The 20,545-nt window shown below is 42.6% G+C and overlaps 2 protein-coding genes across 2 annotated transcripts in view; one reads left to right on the top strand and one right to left on the bottom strand.

Moving 5' to 3' along the window:
• gad3 (glutamate decarboxylase 3) overlaps nucleotides 1–20,321 on the bottom strand; it is a 28,070-nt gene extending 7,749 nt beyond the window's left edge. Inside the window, exons 1-6 of the mRNA XM_062987373.1 lie at nucleotides 20,307–20,321; nucleotides 5,470–5,611; nucleotides 3,605–3,847; nucleotides 3,425–3,515; nucleotides 1,290–1,402; nucleotides 740–855 (exon numbers count right to left, since the gene is read on the bottom strand). Of these exons, the coding sequence (XP_062843443.1) occupies nucleotides 740–855; nucleotides 1,290–1,402; nucleotides 3,425–3,515; nucleotides 3,605–3,847; nucleotides 5,470–5,596 (690 nt within the window). The 5' untranslated portion in view covers nucleotides 5,597–5,611; nucleotides 20,307–20,321. The remainder of the gene's footprint in view (nucleotides 1–739; nucleotides 856–1,289; nucleotides 1,403–3,424; nucleotides 3,516–3,604; nucleotides 3,848–5,469; nucleotides 5,612–20,306) is intronic.
• On the top strand, nucleotides 12,478–13,539 carry mc4r (melanocortin 4 receptor). The gene has a single exon (XM_062987408.1). It carries the CDS (start codon nucleotides 12,478–12,480, stop codon nucleotides 13,483–13,485), a length of 1,008 nt encoding a protein of 335 aa, XP_062843478.1. The 3' UTR covers nucleotides 13,486–13,539.
• Nucleotides 20,322–20,545: the final 224 nt, after the last annotated feature.

Raw genomic sequence — 20,545 nt, 5'->3', positions numbered from 1 at the left:
TTTAGCTTACTATATAGCATTATTAATATAACTGTTAGCAAAATATGTGGCAAAAACAATAACGTTCAGTCATTAGGAGGGATGTCCATATACATTTGGATGGATGGATAGATGGTTGGATGGATGGTTGGATGGATGGATGGTTGGATGGATGATTGGATGGTTGGATGGATGAATGAATTATTGGATGGATGGATGGATGGTTGAATGGATGGATGGTTGGATGGATGAATGAATGATTGGATGGATGGATGGATGGATGGTTGGATGGATGAATGAATGATTGGATGGATGGATGATTGGATGGATGGATGGATGGATGGTTGGATGGATGAATGAATGATTGGATGGATGGTTGGATGGATGAATGAATTATTGGATGGATGGATGGTTGAATGGATGGATGGTTGGATGGATGAATGAATGATTGGATGGATGGATGGTTGGATGGATGGATGGATGATTGGATGGATGGATGGATGAATGATTGGATGGATGAATGGATGGTTGGATGGATGAATGGATGAATGGATGAATGAATGATTGGATGGATGGATGGATGGATGATTGGATGGATGGATGGATGTTTATGTAATAGAAACATTACACTGATTGCAGAACTCTGAAAATAAACTGAAAATAATATAGCGATTGATTGAATGAATGTTTGAAAATCATATCTATAATGTATCATCCATGGTAAGATTATCATCGAGCGAGTATTTGAGTGTGTACTCACGTGTACGGAGGTGAAAAGGGCAAGTCGAGGTAGAGCATACATTCCTTCTGTCTTCACTTTGGGGAAGTAGTGAAACCTGGCTACCAACACACTGTAGAGATTTGACAATGTACCACCTGCAAAGTAAGTACAGGTGAAGTCAGCTGTACTGGTATAGGGCCAGTCTGACTGCACCCATTAAAAACTACATGAAAACATGTCTGGATTGTCATACGTAATTTAAGAACCACAAAAAAACATCTGCCATTGGGTTGAGTTTCACCTACCCTTAGTTATATGAGCATGAATAAGTCACTAGTTTGTAAACACTAACAAGAATTTAGGAGGCCAATGGAACTTTTTGCATCAACCTTTTAGAATCCAAGTTGCTATAGGTATATTTTTGACCTAGCGTATTTCCTTGCATATAAGAAAAACATGGTCAAAAGTATGTGGACACCTGATGCATCTCACTGTATTCAAAACACCTAAACTCAATAATAGGTCGGGATGTCCACATACCATATTTTGGCCAAATTTTGTAACCATAACTCTCTACTTTAAATTTTACCTGGGCAGAAGATGCCATCTCCTTCCTCATCAGCCCAACCGATGAAGGACTGCATCTTCTTCAGAATGACTTCTTCCATGAGAATAAACACAGGACCGACCTCGTACGTGAAACTGTCAGCACATACAGACACAACATGTCAAATAAATATTTGGGAATTTTAAGCATATTTATGAAATTAATAACATGTTTTACTTTCTTTTTTATTGTACCAGAGAACAATTTAATCGGCTTCTAATGGCCGTGTCTAATACGATCAATAATAATGAGGTATAACTAATGAGAACCAGGAAGAACTTAATAAATGCTAATTGGTGAAAATTCTACCAAGCGTGTTGATAACTGCCTTCCTATTGGGAGCCTGTACTTGTTTCCAGAGCCCTACGTACACTTAATAGGATATATTTAAAAAAACATGAAGGTTTTTCTGAGTCCAAGGTTGGTATCAAGGGGTCAGTAATTGGTACAGAAAAGAAACACAAAAGACCATTAGGCTCCTTAAACATACAGGTCTAGAAACATAAGACCCAGGGAATGTGTGGTTTTGGCATAGAACCTCTAGGACATAAAATTGGAAAACCCTACATACATAACTGTTTACAAAGGCATACATTAAACATAGGGGGGCGACCAAATGTTCTGGGGTTCCTGCCTATCAGTAACTGATGGGAACACTGACAAGTCCTATATTGGTTTACATTTACATTTACATTATACTGTTTAAGCAATTAAGGGTTAAGGGCTTTGCTTAGGGGCCCAACAGTGGCTACCTGGCAGTGGTTGGGCTTGAACCATCAACCTTTTGATTACCAATCCAGTATCATTAAAATCATTTGTTTTATTCAGCTTTTAAAAAATAACAACTTGCTATTTTACCCATTGTGTTGCCACAGTGATGCTGTTTGTGCTTGTATTTTGTATTTTGAAGCCTCTTGATGTTCTTTAAACTGTCAATACTCACCTATTCATGTTTTGGTTTGTTATGGACGTAAGGACAAGTGCTTTCTGAGAAACCTATTATTATTTTATCAGCATTGCTTGCTAATGATACACATTTACATTTTTGGCATTTAGCGGACGCCTTTATCCAAAGCGACTTACATTACAGTTACAGTATACAGTCTGAGCAATTGAGGGTTAAGGGCCTTGCTCAAGGACCCAATAGGGGCTTGAACCAGCAACCTTCTGATTACTAGTCCAGTACCCTAACCACTGGGCTATGATGCTACAAGTTGCTGAGCAGAATCAATCCCTGTGTTTTAATCCTCTACTATGTTTGTTATTGGTTTTATTGGTTATTGTTTATAATAGGAAGGTAGGAAAGGTAGCAATTTAGTATAAATCAATGTGTATAATTGTTTAATAATGTTTACGAGCAATTAGGAACTAATGAACCCATCAGGCCTGAGCCAGAATGGTGGGGTCCATAAAAATAAGGTGTGTCACCAGATTTCTGTCACTATTTTGATTAGATTGAGGTGTAGTGAATTGCTTTATGTATTTGGTGTCTTTTTGTGGTGATTTGCACAGTAGATTAGTTGTTCTGGTTACCAGACCACTATAGTTGTATTAATCTATTTTATTTCTTTATTCCCATTTAAAGCTCTGCCCTTCATCCCCGAATTCTACTGATCTTTAATCTTTAAGCATGATTGATCGTTGGCTGAATTTTCAAAGCTTGCAGTACTGTTTCTATTTATATTTCGAGCAATTCCATTACAACATCCATACTCTTGACTCTACTTGGACTTCTTTGGTCTACAATAGTGACTCGCGACTAAGGACAATGGATACAAGAGTCTAAGAACAGCAGACCCTTGAAACATAAGTTGACCCTAATAACATAGGCTTTAAGGAACACTTGGATGCATTAGACCCTAGAAACTCACCCTGAATCATTAAACACAGCTTTGTACATTCTACAAACATAGAAAGAGGAAAATAAAATCCCTCAGAAGATGGGCCCATTGGGATCTGGGAATATTGGGTTTTCCCCATTCTATGTATTGTTATTCATATAAAAATGTTTGTGTAAGCTGTTGTCCAAGCAAATATCAAATTTCGGGAATCTTTAGTGCTAAGCCTTGTCCTTATCTGTGTAATAATTAGTGAAGAAAGAAGGGATAAAATCTGACATGTTGGTGTTTGCAGTGGACGTGAGCCATTCCCCTGCCAGGCCGATTATATCCAGTCCGGTTGAAAGCTGGTTAAAGAAGCGTGGGTGACCTGGTGGTTTTAAAACAAACAAAAATGAGTCAGCAGGACCTGAACACATCTTATTAAAGCTTCTCTAAAAGTACAAGAGTGAAACGAACCTGTTTTGACGCCGTATTTTAGCGTGTTCCTGCAGTCCATCAGCAGCTGCTCGAGGTTGTCAGGTTTCTCAGGTAGTTCCAGGCTGAAACCCTCGAGGCCTTCCTTCAGCTGGTGTGGATGGTGGAAGTCCAGCACTTTGGAGCTGCGGTTCAGAGACTTGTTGATGTATGCCAGGAAGATGTTTAGCAGCTCATTCAGGAAGTGTTTGGTCAGCTCCTCACCGTTCGCTGCCGGCAGGAGATCTAAGCAAGAACACCCAAATTTAGTCGTGTCTGTGCAGGCGCCAGACTGGCTGATAGCCCTGAGATTTGAACCCCGGATCCTTGGATCTCAGCAGTAGTAGGCTGGCGTACTTTACCTCAGTATATATACAATTCAATGATCTTGAAAACAGGTCGTATTTTATCTGTTGGAACAGCCACTTCTACATTGAATAGTTATATACAGGTAATCAGACATGGCCGTATAGAGTGATGGTGTAGTGGTACTTTGCTGCTCCAAGACCTGGATTACTTGCCAATATTAAGGGAACAATGAATTTCAATTTCTGTGGAAATCCCATTATACATGGCTTCCTTGAGGAGTTTGGAATAAAAAATAAGCTCTGTAAAGACTTCAGTAGTTAAGGATTGAAACACAGCCCATCCACTGAGATACAGTGATCACCACGGCTCGTTCTTCGAACTGTTTTACTCCATCCTAAATTCAGAAAACCCTTTGCTCTATGTTTTCCATCAGTCCTGTTTCACATTTTGACCTCAGAACGTTTCCACCCCATTTACGCAGGGATGTGTGGAATTCTGATGAATTTGTTTACTGTTTGGTTAGATGCACACGGCTTAAAAAAAAACCCATCAGCCGTCGCTTAGCCCATTAACTTTGCATGCATTTTCATTCATGAAACGCTAGCTGGAGTTCACCCAAAACCACAGCAAAACCAGAGCAAAACAGGCCTCAACGCTTCAGGGCTTAACTGAGAAGTGTTTGACTTCTGTTTCTTTTGTGTTGGTATATGACGTGTGTCTTTGAAGATACAAAAACATTTGACCTAGAACCTAGAACGGCTTTGTGGAAAATAATTGGCTTTCCGGAATCCTCTGCAGTAAAAACCTACAGCACTTTCTGTTATTAAGCCATCAGTGGACCTGTCAAAAGCAGCGGTGACTTATTTGGCAGTCAGGCGTGAACAGAGCAACATCTAAACCTGACAAGGTTCTTCATCCTCCGGAGAAAACTTTGCAGCCGTGACGTGAAGGTCTCAAGGTGTGACGAATCACCTTGAGTCAGGAGAGGAGACGCGTATGCATTTTGGATCGTAAAAATAAGAGAACTCCGTGTAAACATGAGGTTGTGTGTAAGAGGGATTTCCTGCCAATGTGTGTACAGATGTGCCACTGTGAGGGTGCCATCATTGTCTAAATAGGGCACGCTCATTTTGTCAACACCTTTTCACTTGCATGTTTGGTGACGTGCCTATTTCTGTGAGGCAGAGCTAGCCCTAGTGGTCAAACTCCATGACTTAGTGACTCCACCGGATTAAAACTGATGCTCACACATATTATCAACTGTTAAAAAAAAACCAAACCCAAGAAAACACGAGAGCAATCCTAAACTTCCTGGTAGAAACAAAAATAAACACAAAAATATAAATGGACAAATGGAAACAAGAACTAAAGATATAATGATTGCCTTAAATGACACAATCATGTATAAAGTGAAATAAAACTTAAATAAATATATAAGACTGGTGCTCACATATCAGGCCACTGAGGGGAGCTGCTCACTAATGCTGTAAAATCATTTGTAAAATTCATTAAGGGAATTAATAAAATTCCCAGTTCCTGTAATGGTTTCATGGTTTCACCTTTGGCGTGGATGCTGCTGAAGTCGTTGGCTGTGGGTCTTTCATCAGCCTGGTCCATGTTTTCAATGGGATCTGCGTCCTGCTTGCTCCAACCTAGGTGCTTGTTCACGTCCTGCTTGATTTCCATCAGGCTTCCTGAGTTCTGCAACACCAACACACTGGTCACGCATGGGAAAAACAGACATACGGGACACTTTAGGAGAAGCTTGGCTTTAGAGACTCTGACCCAGTTATTCAACAGCCCATGGAACCACATAGAAACACTGCACACATGGCTGGCATACCGCGCTGGACGGGCCATCACTCACACCTTGTTGAAACTAGCCAGTCTACATTCTGCATAATTTTTGAAAAGGTTCCCAAAGGAAACCCTTTTCTTTAGGTGGGTCACTCCTCGCTGACAGTGACCGGCTGCATGTTTCTTTGCAGAACCCAAACAACCAACTGTGCCGCTCACGGCTAAAACACTTTTTACTGTGGTAAATCATTCTTTCATTGCTCTACTGACCTCAAATAAAGGATGCTGACTGGTCAATTATGCTCTGGCTCCTAACTTTCTGGTAACACCTGACTCTGATTGTAGGTTCTTACATTTGCACTCAAGTGCCGAAGGACATATTAACTAATCAAAGTTCAATTGGTCTTGGTCTTGCCCTTTATGCTCTGAGATTTCACACCTTCTCTTAATCCTTTAACATATTAGGTACTGTAGCTGTTGAACTCACTGAAATAATATTTACATTAAGTCAACCCTTTAAAGAAATACCTACACACCCTGTAAACTTTTTTACGTAGTAGTTGTTTGATAAATCAACATTTTTATATTGTTTATACATTTTATTTGATGAAGCAAGATAAAATTCAACGCAAATGAGACATATGTGAATAATACCTACACATGCAAACACAAGTTAGATTAAACTACCATGAACCAGAGACGCCAACATGGCAGAACTGTGGGTACTGAACGTCATGTAAATAAAACAAGACTTTTTTTTGGGATTTGGCACTTTTATATTTTAGGTGAGTTTTTTTTATATAGGTTTTTAATATTTTTGATGTAAAGTTGCATAAATTGATGTTTTTTCCCCCCGTTATTTTTATTATCAAAGGCTTCTGTAAAGTCGAAAAATGACAGAAGTTGAAACAATGTAAGTGCAGGTACATCTGTATTTTATAATGCCGGTGGAATACAAAACAGAAACCAACAAGCAAATCAATAAAATATAAAAGAATAAAGAAGCAGGTACAACTAAACCTGTTTCATAAAAGCATTCAGGGAATGCCATCGTCAGGCTCGAGGAATAGAATTTTCCTTCTGATAATAACACACGTTTGCACATTTGCAGATACAAAACACTTTTTACAATGTAGGAACGGAATGTGATCGCAGCTCCATCTTCACACTGAATGAAGTCTGATGCAGTGGTGATTTGTGAGGTGCAGGATGTTCTGGCTCCTGCTGACGGACAGAAAATTACCCACGCTTCTCCCACAACTCCACCACATTACTGTAATGGTGTCTCGTTTGACGTACCTTAAAAGTTACCGGCAGCTGAAATTGCTGCCGACGGGGACGAGGTGTGCTTCAGAGAAAAGAAATCCAAAGAAATCTGTGGACGCTTTTGTACATATGGCCAATTTTCTTTTTTACCCGCTGGACTAAACTGGTGACGGCTCCAAAATGCAACTTTTTGAAGGAAGAAGTTTTCTAGTCTTCAGAAGGTTGCTGGTTTAGGCCCCATCACCAAATCGGCACTGTTGGGCTCCTGATCATGGCCCTTAACCCTCAGTTGCTTGCACTGTAGGTCGCTCTGGACAAAAGCGTCCGCTAAACACTATAACGTAAATGTTCTTACATACTTGTTTTATTTCTATATGACGATTGCTTGGCTTGCTTGACGTTTTCTGTGACATGCCATAATTAAGGGGAGGCAAGGTGGCGCAGTGGGTGGTGCTGTTTCCTCACAGCAATAAGGGCCTGGGTTTGATTTCACAGGGTCCTTTTTGTGTGGAGTTTGCATGTTCTCCTGTGTCTGTGTGGGTTTCCTCCAGGTGCTCCGGTTTCCTCCCAAAGTCCAAAGACTTGCAATCAGGTTAATTGGAGCTCCTGAAATTGCCCCAAGTGTGTGTGTGTGTGTGTGTGTGTGTGTGCCCAGTGATGGACTTCCAACCTGTTTGAGGTGTTTTCAAACTTTTGCCTAATGAATCAGACCCACTGCGACCCTGAGCAGGATAAAGCGACAGTAAAACCAACAATGAATTAATAAATGAATGATGTTGACGGCTGTAGAGAAGATAAAAGCGTGTGCACTGAACTGAGGGCTAACTCATCAGTTCTGTATTAAAATTAAAACCCTTATTAGAACCTTATTTTGTCCCTAAAAGAGCCTCCTGTCTCCTGCCCTGTGAGCTTAATTGGAGTTGAAACCTGGTGTCTTTATACTTTTGCTTCTCTGCTGCTGAGTCTCAGCTGTACTGAAGCTCTCTGGGATAATCTGACATATTGCTTTAATATTTATGGCTCACGTCTGAGAAGGGGGTGTTCATGTACAAGTTCATTTTGTGTTTATGTGCCCCTTAAAATTTGTTTATTTAATTATTACCCATTTTTTGGCTCTCGACACCCAGGGTTTGAAAAACTCTGGACTAGGACGTTATGACAGTGTGCAGGTATATGACAATGATCAACAATCAGAGAGGTCGTAGTTCAGAGCTACACGATACGGACAAAAGTATTTGTACGCTTGACCATGAGCTTGTCGGACAATCATTCATTCATTGTCTGTATTACCACTCCTTTATCCTGGTCCAAAGGACAAAAGCCGCAGTCTATCACAGCGCACACAGTTTATAGTAACTGCATGTTTTTGGACTTTCCCGGAGGAAACCTACACAGACACAGCGAGAACATGCAAACTCCACAAAGAAAGAATCCTGGCTGCCCGGCCGGGGAATCGAATCCAGGCCCTTCTGGCTGTGCGGCGACAGCGCTACCCACAGTGCCTCCCTTTGACTGACATCCTGTTTTAACAACAAATACTATTAAAACAGAGCGACCTCTGTGATCTTTTCAGCTAGAACGTCCGCCGCTCTTCTGAGAAGCTTCTCACAAAATGTGTCAGCACCGATATTGGTCAAGAAACTCACAGTTGATGTTCTGGTTCATTTTGAAGCTGTTGAGTGGGCTGAGGTCAGGATTCTGTGCAGGTCACTGAAGTTTCTTTAAACCAAAGGGTTATTTTAGTCATTTTGACCATAAAATGCACTTTAAATGCAAATCCAGGTCACTAGAGGTCTGCGCACTCTGCAGCAACCTGACATGGATAATTGTTCAGCTTATCGTTTAGTGTCCTCGAGCACAGGATTCAGAACCTGCCGTGAGTCTAATAGGACTGCGGTATAATTCCGAGACGAAAGAATGTCTGCCAGAACCTACGACATGTTGCACCTTGTCCGTAGTTCTTGGTATTGTCATTGTTTCTATATGTTCTGTGTATAGATTAGTGAGAATTATAATATGATTGAGCTGAGATGATAAGAAGTGACAGAAATTAAACAAACGTTTTGATTGCGCCTAATCAATCATGGATCCTGAGATGGTGAGGACCTGAAATGAGCAATTCACGCTCGACAATCAGCAGTGTGACTAATTTAAACCAGTTCTGCAAACAACAGTGGATTGAGGGTTTGTATATGCCTGTAATCAGAGTATATATTGGGTGGACATGTTCTAACAATCCTATCAGTTATTGATATGATAGGAATGTTTTAGAATGGCAGGAACCCCCCACTGCCAAAATTTGGTCCCTCCAATGTTCAGTTCATGGTTACAGTTTGGTGTTATCTATACAATTACAATTTCTTCATCTGTATATATAACAGTACAGATTGGAAAAGCAACCATGTAGTAAAGCACAAACAATATTATTAATAATTAGACAACTTAAGAACTTTATTTCTTAAATAAACCAAAGTTTACTTACTCGTAGCTGAAAGTCTTTGGCAGGAAAAGTTGGCCAGTGTTTCCTGTACCGAGTGCTCGCAGTATCTGTCTGTGGCTGCTGATTTTTTGCATCTCATGAGCAACCAGGCTGAAACATAAACCGTCATGCAAAAGAAAAAAAAAAAAAAAAACTGGGCGTGCCTCTCACCTGGTGTATGAACCTGTGCACGAATGGGTGGTGCTATTTACGTAAGCCGTGCTAAGTAAAAGCATCGTTCGTCTGGTCCGTCAGCTTTTGTTTGTGCGCTGGGTTGTGTACACAGCCTGCCCAGCCTGCCCATGATCAACCACAATGCCAGTGAAAGGGGAGCTCAGCTGGGAATGAAAGAGGCTTTTATTAGCATTGTGACATCAAATTGGTGTACTTTTCCATTAGGTTCTTGCTTCATTTATACACATGCTCGGACTGTCAGGAGATTAGGGAAGGCCCTTTCCTGTTCCAGCATGATTGTGCCCCTGTGATTGGTTTAAAGGAACTCCAGTGTCCTGCACAGAACCCTGACCTCAGGCCCACTGAACGGCTGTGGAATGACCCGGAACATCAATTTCAATAAACAGCCATACAAATAATGTCATATTTTGACTGAACAGGCACAAATTCCCATACACAAACACACTTCAGAGTGTTATTCTAGCTGAAAAGATCACACAGACGTCGCTCTATTTTAATAGCATTCGATTTTAAAACAGGACGTCCGACAAGTTCACGATCAGCCGACCAAATACTTTTGGTCGTATAGTGTAAGTTGACCCCAAGTACACACACTCACATGTTTAGGACTAATACATTTACATTTCAGCATTGAGCGGACGCTTTTATCCAAAGCCACTTACAATTATGACTAAACACAACTTTGAGCAATTGAGGGTTAAGTACCTTGCTTAGGGGCTCAACATTGGTAACTTAGCAGTGGTGGGGCTTAAACCAGCAACCTTCTGATTACTAGTTTAGTATCTTAACCGCTGAGCTACAACTGCCCTAATAAAACAACAAAGATCGTCATAACGTAATATCGTAATAAATAAGTAAATAAAGAATATGGGTTCTTGTAGTCAATAATAATGAGTAGGCTGCAGGAATTCAGACGGTTTTACAGCGAATCCATCTTTACCTATCATCACAGATGAATAGAAGGCAGCACGCCGGAGTGCTTTCTGCTGCACCTATTCTGCTAAATTGATCTGGTAAAAGCACAGATAATAGACGGGGCTGTTTCTGAGAGGTTGTGGGAGAGCAGGAGTGAGTGAGAGAGTAAACGTGAGAACTAGAGAGAGAAATGAAGCGCTGAACGATCCAAAATTTTTTTGTTGGCACGCTCTGTGCTAAAGTTACCATCGTACGTATGACGTGATCAGTACGCATCTACAATCCAATTGTGTGTGAATACAATGCAAGCAATGAAGTGTTTGAGCGGTGGCACTTTGGCAGTGGTGGAGCTCTTTATCAGGCCCAGTTTAATACCTGCACTGGTTTTAATTTGGCTGTAATGATGTGTAGATTGAAAGATATTGTTCTAATATTATGAATAAAGGACACAGTAGTACAGTACACTGTCCTGTTTACATTAACGGCATTTATCCAAAGCGACTTACAGTACTGTGACAGTATACAACCTAAGCTAAGGTTTAAGGGCCCAACAGTGGCAGCTTGGCAGTGGTGGGGCTTAAACCAGCGACTTTCTGATTACTTGTTCAGTACCTTCACCACACGAAATTACATTGCCCATCACACCGAGCACAATCAGAGATGATATTTTTATTTATTTATTTATTTGATTAGGATTTTAACGTCATGTTTTACACTATGTTTACAGTAATGACAGGACTGGTATTTACTGGTTACCCCAGATTCATTAGCTTACAGTTATGGACAATTTTGTATCACTCGTTAACTTGACTGCACGTCTTTGGACTGTGTGAGGAAACCAGAGCTCCCGGAGGAAACCCACACAGACACGGGGAGAACATGCAAACTCCACACAGAAAGGACCAGGACTGCTCCACCTGGGGATCAAACCCAGGACCTTCTCTCTGTAAGGTGACAGTGCTACCCCTTAGATGATATATATATATATCTCGTCAGAGCTCAGAACATCAGTATTCAGTTTGCGCTTCTGATTAGCAAAAGCTCCGACAAACTTGACTTCACTTGTTTAATCAAATCCAGCCACGTATTCGGCTAAAAAGACCAGGGGACCGACACAACGGCTGCATCGGCATGTCGGAAGACACTTCAAACACTTAATCCTCCTGCCAGCACAGAACAGAGGCAGAGCCGCATGATCCGGCAGAGACGGGGAGAGGGGAAGGACCGGGCTGGGATCGACAAATCACAAGTCTCAATAAGCATGAGTCCTGACTAGGTGCTTCATCAAAGGCAAAAGGGAATCGTCAGCTCGAGCATAACGAGAGCGGGTAATTAGCTTCGGCATCACAGTAGCTACTGTACACGGCTCCTCTGCTTCTGCTGCTGCTGCGGTAAAGATTATTTTATAGCTACTACATTTTTTATTTATTTACAAACCCCGTCCTAAATCAATTATCCTGTAATCCATCCTTCTGAGCGGTCGCTGAGTGGGTGCCGGACTTAGAGGAGGAGTCAAGGATGAGAGAGCAAGAATAAGAAGGAAAGTAGAACGTAAGTGCCGAAGGAAACGCTCCGCTCCGGTCAGCAAGCGCTTACCTCTCGAATCCGCTCTCCTTTAGCATCCAGCTCTGGGAGAAAACGCTCCGCTCGAGCCTCGCTGCGTGGGTTTTTCTCTTCAGCCTGCGTCTGCACGCTGCTCTCACATTCAATCACACTTCAGGGGGTAGTGTGTGACGTTAAATAAAAGGGTTTCATCCTGGACGCGGCTGCAGATCGGGTCGGATCCCGAGCTGGTGACCTCCCGATGGGGGGAAAAATCAAAAAAATGGGAAAGCATGACTGGACTCGGCTTGTGCAATAACTTAAAATATTACGGGAGCCTGGACCGCCTGGCGGTAAGGAGATCCACACAGATATGAACATCTCGGAGCACCACGGGCTGCACCATGCCCACCGGAACCTCAGTTTGGGTGGCGGCAAAGCGACGTCTGGCGAAAGGAATTCTGCGTCTGGATGCTACGAGCAGCTCCTCGTGTCCACCGAGGTCTTTCTCACGTTAGGACTGGTCAGTTTAGTGGAGAACGTCCTGGTGATCACCGCCATCATCAAGAACAAGAACTTTCACTCGCCCATGTACTTCTTCATTTGCAGCCTGGCAGTCGCAGACTTGCTGGTCAGCGTCTCGAACGCGACCGAAACCGCAGTGATGGCGCTCATCACCAGCGGGAACCTTACCATCTCTGGAAATGTGGTAAAGAGCATGGATAACGTCTTCGACTCCATGATCTGCAGCTCCCTCTTGGCGTCCATCTGGAGCCTTCTGGCCATCGCCGTCGACCGGTACGTGACTATCTTCTACGCCCTGCGCTACCACAACATCATGACCCAGAGGCGAGCGGCCGCCATCATTACGTGCATCTGGAGCTTCTGTACAGCGTCCGGCGTCCTCTTCATCATCTACTCTGAAAGTGCGACCGTCCTCATCTGCCTCATCAGTATGTTTTTCACCATGCTGGCCCTCATGGCCTCGCTTTACGTGCACATGTTCCTCCTGGCCAGGCTTCACATGAAACGCATCGCCGCCCTGCCAGGAAACGGCCCCGTGTGGCAGGCGGCCAACATGAAAGGTGCCGTGACGCTCACCATCCTCCTCGGCGTGTTCGTGGTGTGCTGGGCGCCCTTCTTTCTTCACCTCATCCTCATGATCTCCTGCCCGAGGAACCCGTACTGCGTGTGCTTCATGTCCCACTTTAACATGTACCTCATCCTGATCATGTGCAACTCGGTCATCGACCCGCTCATCTACGCCTTCAGGAGCCAGGAGATGAGGAAGACCTTCAGGGAGATCTGCTGTGGCTGGGCGTCGGGATGGAGCTGCAGCTGGAGTTGTGTCGGACTCAACGGGAGGCTTGATAGCTACTGAGGACGTTTCTTTACTCGTTAAGACTCTTAATCAGTCTGAGGGTCTCAGATGGACACCATGTTTGCTAACTAAATTCCCTCCCTCATGGTTGACTGTTGACATTTCTGCAGAATTATTTGCCAAACATGTAAAACCATCACGCTGGCACAGTGAGTACCAGGTCCAAGTACCAAGTCTGTAAAGACTTTCTTTCCTCCAGGTACTTCTATTTCATCTCATTAACAAAAACATGCCTTAGTCCGACCGGCCGCTGTGATTTGTTCTTAGGCGTGCGGAAGTGAGTGAATGTGCACGTCTAATGCCCGGGCTGCCTTGTTACCCAGTGTTTCTGGTTGGTGCTAAACACACTGTGACCCTGACCAGGATAAAGCATGGAGTAAAAACTGATTAAATGATGTAATTTAGTTTGTTATCGACGTGCTGTTTATTCTGTGCTTGTTTTGATATTGCTTGACTGCCGTGCGAGCCGCCCGCACCCATCCACTCATCCTGAAAGACTCAAAAGCCTGAAGCACTTAAACAAACGCTGTGCATGAACTGTTGTGATCATGAAACGGTGTTGCATTTTGTGTTTTGCAGTCTGTCAGCTTTCTTCAGGTGGGTTCTGTTAAAATAAGGCTGAATTTAAAAGGATGTTTTGGGCACCTGTCACTGATTCCAACAACAATGACTTACGTGTTTATAACGTGTTTATAAATTGTACATGACCGCACAGCCAAGTGTAAAAAATGATGCAACAGGAGCCTGTAGGTTAGGAGGAATAAAAATATGAAGTCGGCATTACAGAGTGCTTAGAATTTTTCCTGAATGGAACATCTACTCATTATTTATCACAGTGTGAGACTGCGCTCAGTGTTTTCTGGTTAAACAGGATGAATGAATTATTTTGAGCACAGTTTATACTGAGGCATACTGAGACACAGCCTTCCAGCCTCATATACTGTATATGTGTATATACATACATATAATATATATATGCACTATTTATGTGCAATATAATAATATATATGTATATAATATACACTGTATGGACAGAAGTGTTGGGTGACCCCTTTTACTTATTGAATTCATGTTTTTAAGCCACAACTGTTGCTACCAGGTGAAATAAACAAATCAGTTATACTATATGAAAGAACTGATATGCTTTCAACTTTGCCGCAACAGTTTAGGGAAGGCCTGTGCACAAAGCAGGCTCTATAAAGACATGAAGAAAAACTCAATTTAAAGAAACTCCAGCCTCCTCTGAGCAGCTCTGGAATGAACCGGAACATCAGTGCCTACCGAATGGACACAAATTCCCACAGACATACTTTAAAGTCTTGTGAGTAGCCTTCTCAAAAGAGTGGCTGTTCTAGCTGAAAATGTCACATAGAGATTACTCTGTTTGGGACATCTGACAAGCTCATGCTCAGGTGTCCAAATACTTTTGGTCGTATAGTGTGTATAAGCCTTTTGATGAAGGCAATCTGATTTGTCACATGTGTAGTTTCTCCTCTTGTAAAGTCCATTAATTTCAGGAGATTGAGAGGTGGGGCGGGGGGTAAAGGGCTAGGACTAGAATGGGGTTGAGGGGCACAAATTTACCACCAAGTGTTGTGGGAACAGAAGCCGTAATTTAATGCTAATAATCTGATCAGAACCTTGAACCACGCTCCGAATCTGTGCCGTATGCAGATCCAGGTCCGTCAATAAACAAAATTCATAACGATTCAATTTCCTGTCACATGTAATAGAAGCAGCCGAAAGTGATCTGCTGCTGTTTTTGCTCCCGTGGACGCTTATAAAGGTGGAAAATAAATAAATAAAACCTTCAGAGAGCAGATAAATATCACACAGTGCACTTCTGACTCCAGCTTTTCAGACTTCTCCAGTGGGAATATGTGTGTGTGTGTGTGTGGGGGGTGTTCAGATGTGACCTTATCATCCTGAGCTTAATCATAACGTACAGTCAAAGAAAAGACGTTCTCAGCCACGTTTGTTTTTAATATTTATACACAAATGAAAAACATAAGTCCTTCACTACAGCTTTGAGATCTCAACAGTACGACGGTAAATAATTCACATATTTGCAGCATCGTGGTTCAATCTTCAACCGTTTTCCTTAGCAACCCTATACTTTTATTATTCTTTAAAATGTGAAATATTTCTTTCTAAGTGATTGAAGTATTTATAAAAAAGAAGAAAACACTAGCTGCAAAAAATCTGTGGTCAGTAGTAAACACTGTATTTATTTTATATTACAATTATGCTGCATCATAGTGGTGCAGGGTTCGATTCCCTGGTCCCTTCTGTGTAGAGTTTGCATGTTCTCCCTGTGTCCGTGTGGGTTTGTCCGGGTGCTCCGGTTTCCTCCCACAAGTCCAAAGACATGCAGAAAATTCCTGGTGAGCTGTCTGGGGTGTTTTCTGCCTTTTAACAGTGAATCAGACCCACTGCGACCCTGACCAGGATGAAGAGGTGGTACAACAGACAATTAATAAATGAATAAATATGCTTGAATATTCAGCCATGCCCATTGCTAATGCATTCCTTTCTTCCAACATTGAAGAAACAGTTTGGGGAAGATCCTCTTTGTGTGAGATCCATATAATATGGTGATGATCCATACTGAGTCTGTTGTGGATGGCACAGGTAGCGTGGTGTGGGTGCTGCACAGCTCCGTTGTCCTGGGGACCTGATCAGGATTTGGCAGATATTAAAGGGGAATAAATTCTCTCGTTTATTTTCCTCACAGCGTTTCTTTAGTTCCCACTCGGCGCTCAAGTGACCTTGGAAAAAAATGTGAAGCTGTTCGGAGGCGCGTAAAAAGTGGTTGAACACCGAGGGGTGGTGAAGGACAAAATCTGCCTTTTAAATAAGGAATACAGATAAATTATGCATGATACGGATGATTAAACGAGAGTTTTTTTTCTTTTATTTGTCTTTAAAATCGTGATAACATTTTATAAATCTTTTATGCTGCATTTAAAAATGTTATCGCCAAATTATTTCCAGAACATTTAATCTGATGTTTGTTTGCATTTTAATGACAAAAAAGCAGATTTTGCCTCACAGGAAGGAACAGGATGCAAAAATATGTGCTGCAAGTACACAAAAAGCATCTGGAACACCATAAATAACTACCTGAAATACCATGAACAACCTAGCAGCACCCTAGCAACCACATGACATACTATAAACAACAACCTAGCAGCACCCTAGCAACCACATGACATACTATAAACAACAACCTAGCAGCGCCCTAGAAACATTCCATTCATCTTAGGATCTACCTGGAAAACCATTGCACATAGCACTATAGCAACCAAAAAACCACACCTAGCAATGCCCTAGTGTTGCCAGCTACCTGGGAAACCGAAGCAACCGCAAACAACCCCATAACAAATTAGGAACAAATTAGTAACACCCTATCAACCACCTGGCATAAGCTGGTAACCTCACAGTAACATACTAGGTACTACCTAGAATACCATAACAACCCCCTAGCAAAACCCTACTAACATAACAACACACTAGGAACACTTTTGTAACCTAATGGAATGACATGCCAACATACTAGCAACACCCTAGCAACCACCTGGTATAAACTAGTAAACTTTTAGTAACATCGTAGGTGCTGCTTAGCAAAATCCTAGCAATTATTCCTACTAACATGACAACAACCAGCTAGCAACATCAGACCAATGACCTGAAACACCATAGCAACTGCCATGGAGGACCATGACAACCACTGATAGCCAGTCCTGTTTACTCTAGCGTTGTAATGAGGTTTGCATTAATTTGACTTTATAATTATGTAATAAATATAATGACATTTCAAACTTTATAAGCCTTTTTTTATATCTGAATCATCCAGCCAGTGCGGCTCTATTTTCTACTAGAGGAGAGTATTAATTCATGAATGGTGAACATCCTGATTGAGGCTGCATAAAAAGGCAGATAATAAGCTGAAGCTCTTGTGTTAGAATCACATGAATTAAATGTAGAACATTAAGGTGACTCAAATCTTTGTACTGCATAGAAATGAACGATTCTGTGACGTCCGTGTATAAGATAATAAGCATCTTGTATCTTTTACATGTGCAGTATCTGACACGTGCGGCCTTGTGCAGTCGTGCTGATTAATAAAAGCAGATTAGCATGTAAGAGCAGCTCTATTAAAATAAACCAAAGTAACATCAATGAATAAAATGTCTGTCCTTGTTTCTGTCTCACCGCCGTTCTCCTGTGCAAGAACTTTCTGTTACTGCACGTTTATCACGCCCAATCAATTCAGTTCATTAATCAAAACATGGACAGACATTTCACAAGAACATCATTTATTAAAGAAAAACATTTATTTTAGTCCTGTAAAGGTCACTCGAACTTCAACATGAGAACAACAAACTCCATTCTGGAAAAGTTAGGAGGTCTTGTAAAATGCAATAAATTCGGCTAAAACCGGTATTTAGGCAGCACCACAGCGGATCTGGTCCACATACCAGACCGGTTTTTATGCCAAATGCCTTTTCTAACATGACCCTCCTCTTTCTATCTGGGCTTGGGACCTGCAATGAGATCGCACTGACAAGTGCACCTCCCAACGACTAGGCTGTTTCTGCCACCCCCTTCCCGGACATTACTTCATCATCCCCATCAGACACCTGATGAGATTCGAACCCTGCATACTAAATCTTAACAGTAGTGGGCTAGTGTACTTTCCCATTGTGCCACCTAAGCACTGCTCTCTTTTACCTCATTCAACTTTGTGGGTATACAATCACCAACTGTAGTCCATATGTTGTTTGGTACACTATATCAGCCCCTATAGCCCTTTTATTATGTAAGAGAGACCTGCACAAAACCTCCACTGACCAGATGATGTTTGTGTGGTGGACGATTTTTCCTTCAGGTACTTTGGTTACCGTCCACTCTCCAAAGACATGCAGAAGGTGGATTGGCTGCTCTGATTTGACTGCTGAGTGTGAGGAAATGAGTAAAGCCTGAGAGACTGGAGATACATTTAGAACATGATCTGGACTGCAGGCAGGCCAGACCAGCACACACTCTATGAGCCATTGGGGCCTGGTGTTGTCTCGCTGAAATAACCACAGACTTCCCAGGACAGCATCACTGGTACCTTCACACACATGACATGACATGACATGACATGTTGGATTTTGCATCTTTCACTGATAACAGTCTGGATGGTCCTCTTGTCTTTGGCTTGGAAAACTAGGTGTAAATTATTAATGTACATGCTAGATCGGTGTACCTAATAAAATGCACTGTACCCAGGGTGTATTCCTGCTTTGCAGCTAGTGTTCAGCCTTTGCAGCCTGACCAGGATAAACTGATCAGTGACATTTAATGAACTGAGGTTATGGTGTTTTTTCTTTCCTAGTACAACAGAACCTCAGGCAGACAGACCAGAAACCTGATTGGAAAGTAAATGCACCTTGGAGCATCGGTTTTGCAGTGCGTGTCATCGTTATTGAACGAGGGGGCGAGAAACCTCGGGAAAAGGTCATCTGGAGGTCATGTGCTGGACTGTGGGGGTTAGTAAATAAGCAGGATGATTAATGGTCGACCTGGTAGGAAGGATGAAGCCGGGTGAGATCTCGGAGATCATCTCAGCGAGCGATGCCGATGGATGGCTGCAGACTTGCTGTGCGTGTGTGTGTGAACCCGCGGCTGATTACGGGGGAAGGTGGGTGTGCTGTGAGGGGATTTAAAAACATACTACAAATAGAAACAATCGAAAAAAAATAAATGCAGTTTTATGCAGTACTGGTGCTCAAGAGGGAAACGATCAATATCATCCTCGATCTGGTGTGGAAAAGTCTGTATTATTAATATAATGTACACTGCAGGTGGCACAGCGAAGCAGTGGGTGGCGCTGTCTAATTACAGCAAGAAGTGTCTGGGTTCCACTACCCAGAGTCCTTTCTGTGTGGAGTTTGCATGTTCTCCCTGTGTCTGTCTGGGTTTCCTCCGGGTGCTCCGGTTACCTCCCACAGTCCAAAGACGTGCAGTCTGGTTAACTGGAGCTTCTAAAAATTGGCATAACTTTGTGTGTGTGTGTGTGTGTGTGCTCTGTAATGGACTGGCGACCTGTCCTGGGTGTCTCCTGCTATTCGCCCAATGAATCAGACCCACTGCAACCTTGACCAGGGTGAAGGGGTGCTAAAATAGACCTTGAATGAATGAATGAACACTAAGTGGTTAAAGCAACACTCACTGTGTAACAGGCTTCTAAAATCAATTTTACTACATCAATTACATGCTTTTAACCTTGTGGCAACAGTTTGGGGAAGGCCCTTATGAAAAATTTCCTCCACTCCTGACTGAGCAGGGCCGTGACTAACATACTGCATTTCCGACACATACACAGCAGTGGACCGCTTCTTTTCACCTGCATCAGGCAGATTCATATGGAGATCCGTATCGCGCACAGAGAGTCACACAGTGATCCCCCCCCCCCCCCGAGCTTTCCAGTAGTGCAGAATAATAAGAACTCCTGAAATGCCCGTGTTTTTCAAAGGTTCAACCTTTCACTCACATGATTAAAACAAAAGTGGTGGAATGCTTTGTTTTCCCTCGGTGTAGCTCAGAGTTTGAGCTTAACCCCCCTGCTCGAACCTGAACCCGTCGTACCACCGTTGTTGATTGCCTGTAAGTGCTGCTGATTCCATTTTCCCTCTAATGCATGGCAACCTTTTATGCAGCGAAAGTCGAGGACCGAAGCCTGTCTATTAATACGTAAGAGCTGCATTAAGTGGCACAGTGAGCGGCGGTACGAGGCGAAATAATAGAACGTCAGATTCGAAAAGCTCTTTTACCTGGAGATGGCGGGTGGTGTTTTGCACAGCTCTTTCCTTTCAACTCCGGGGTTTGATTAAAGTTTACTACGTCCAGAGACCTCAGAGACCGCAGAGACCGCACTTCACCGTAACAGCCACCGCCGCATACATCACTGCGTGGAAACGGTGGAAAGGTTGTCATGGCGAGTGGTGGAAAGTAGAAGAGAAAAATGAGAAGGAAGAACTGAAAGGAGACGGTATACGGCACGCAGTCAGCA

The sequence above is a fragment of the Trichomycterus rosablanca genome, chromosome 25 (assembly GCF_030014385.1).
Source record: "Trichomycterus rosablanca isolate fTriRos1 chromosome 25, fTriRos1.hap1, whole genome shotgun sequence".
Taxonomy (NCBI): Eukaryota; Metazoa; Chordata; class Actinopteri; order Siluriformes; family Trichomycteridae; genus Trichomycterus; species Trichomycterus rosablanca.
Note: the sequence above shows the minus strand (reverse complement) of the source record. Positions and strands in the feature narration are given on the sequence as shown.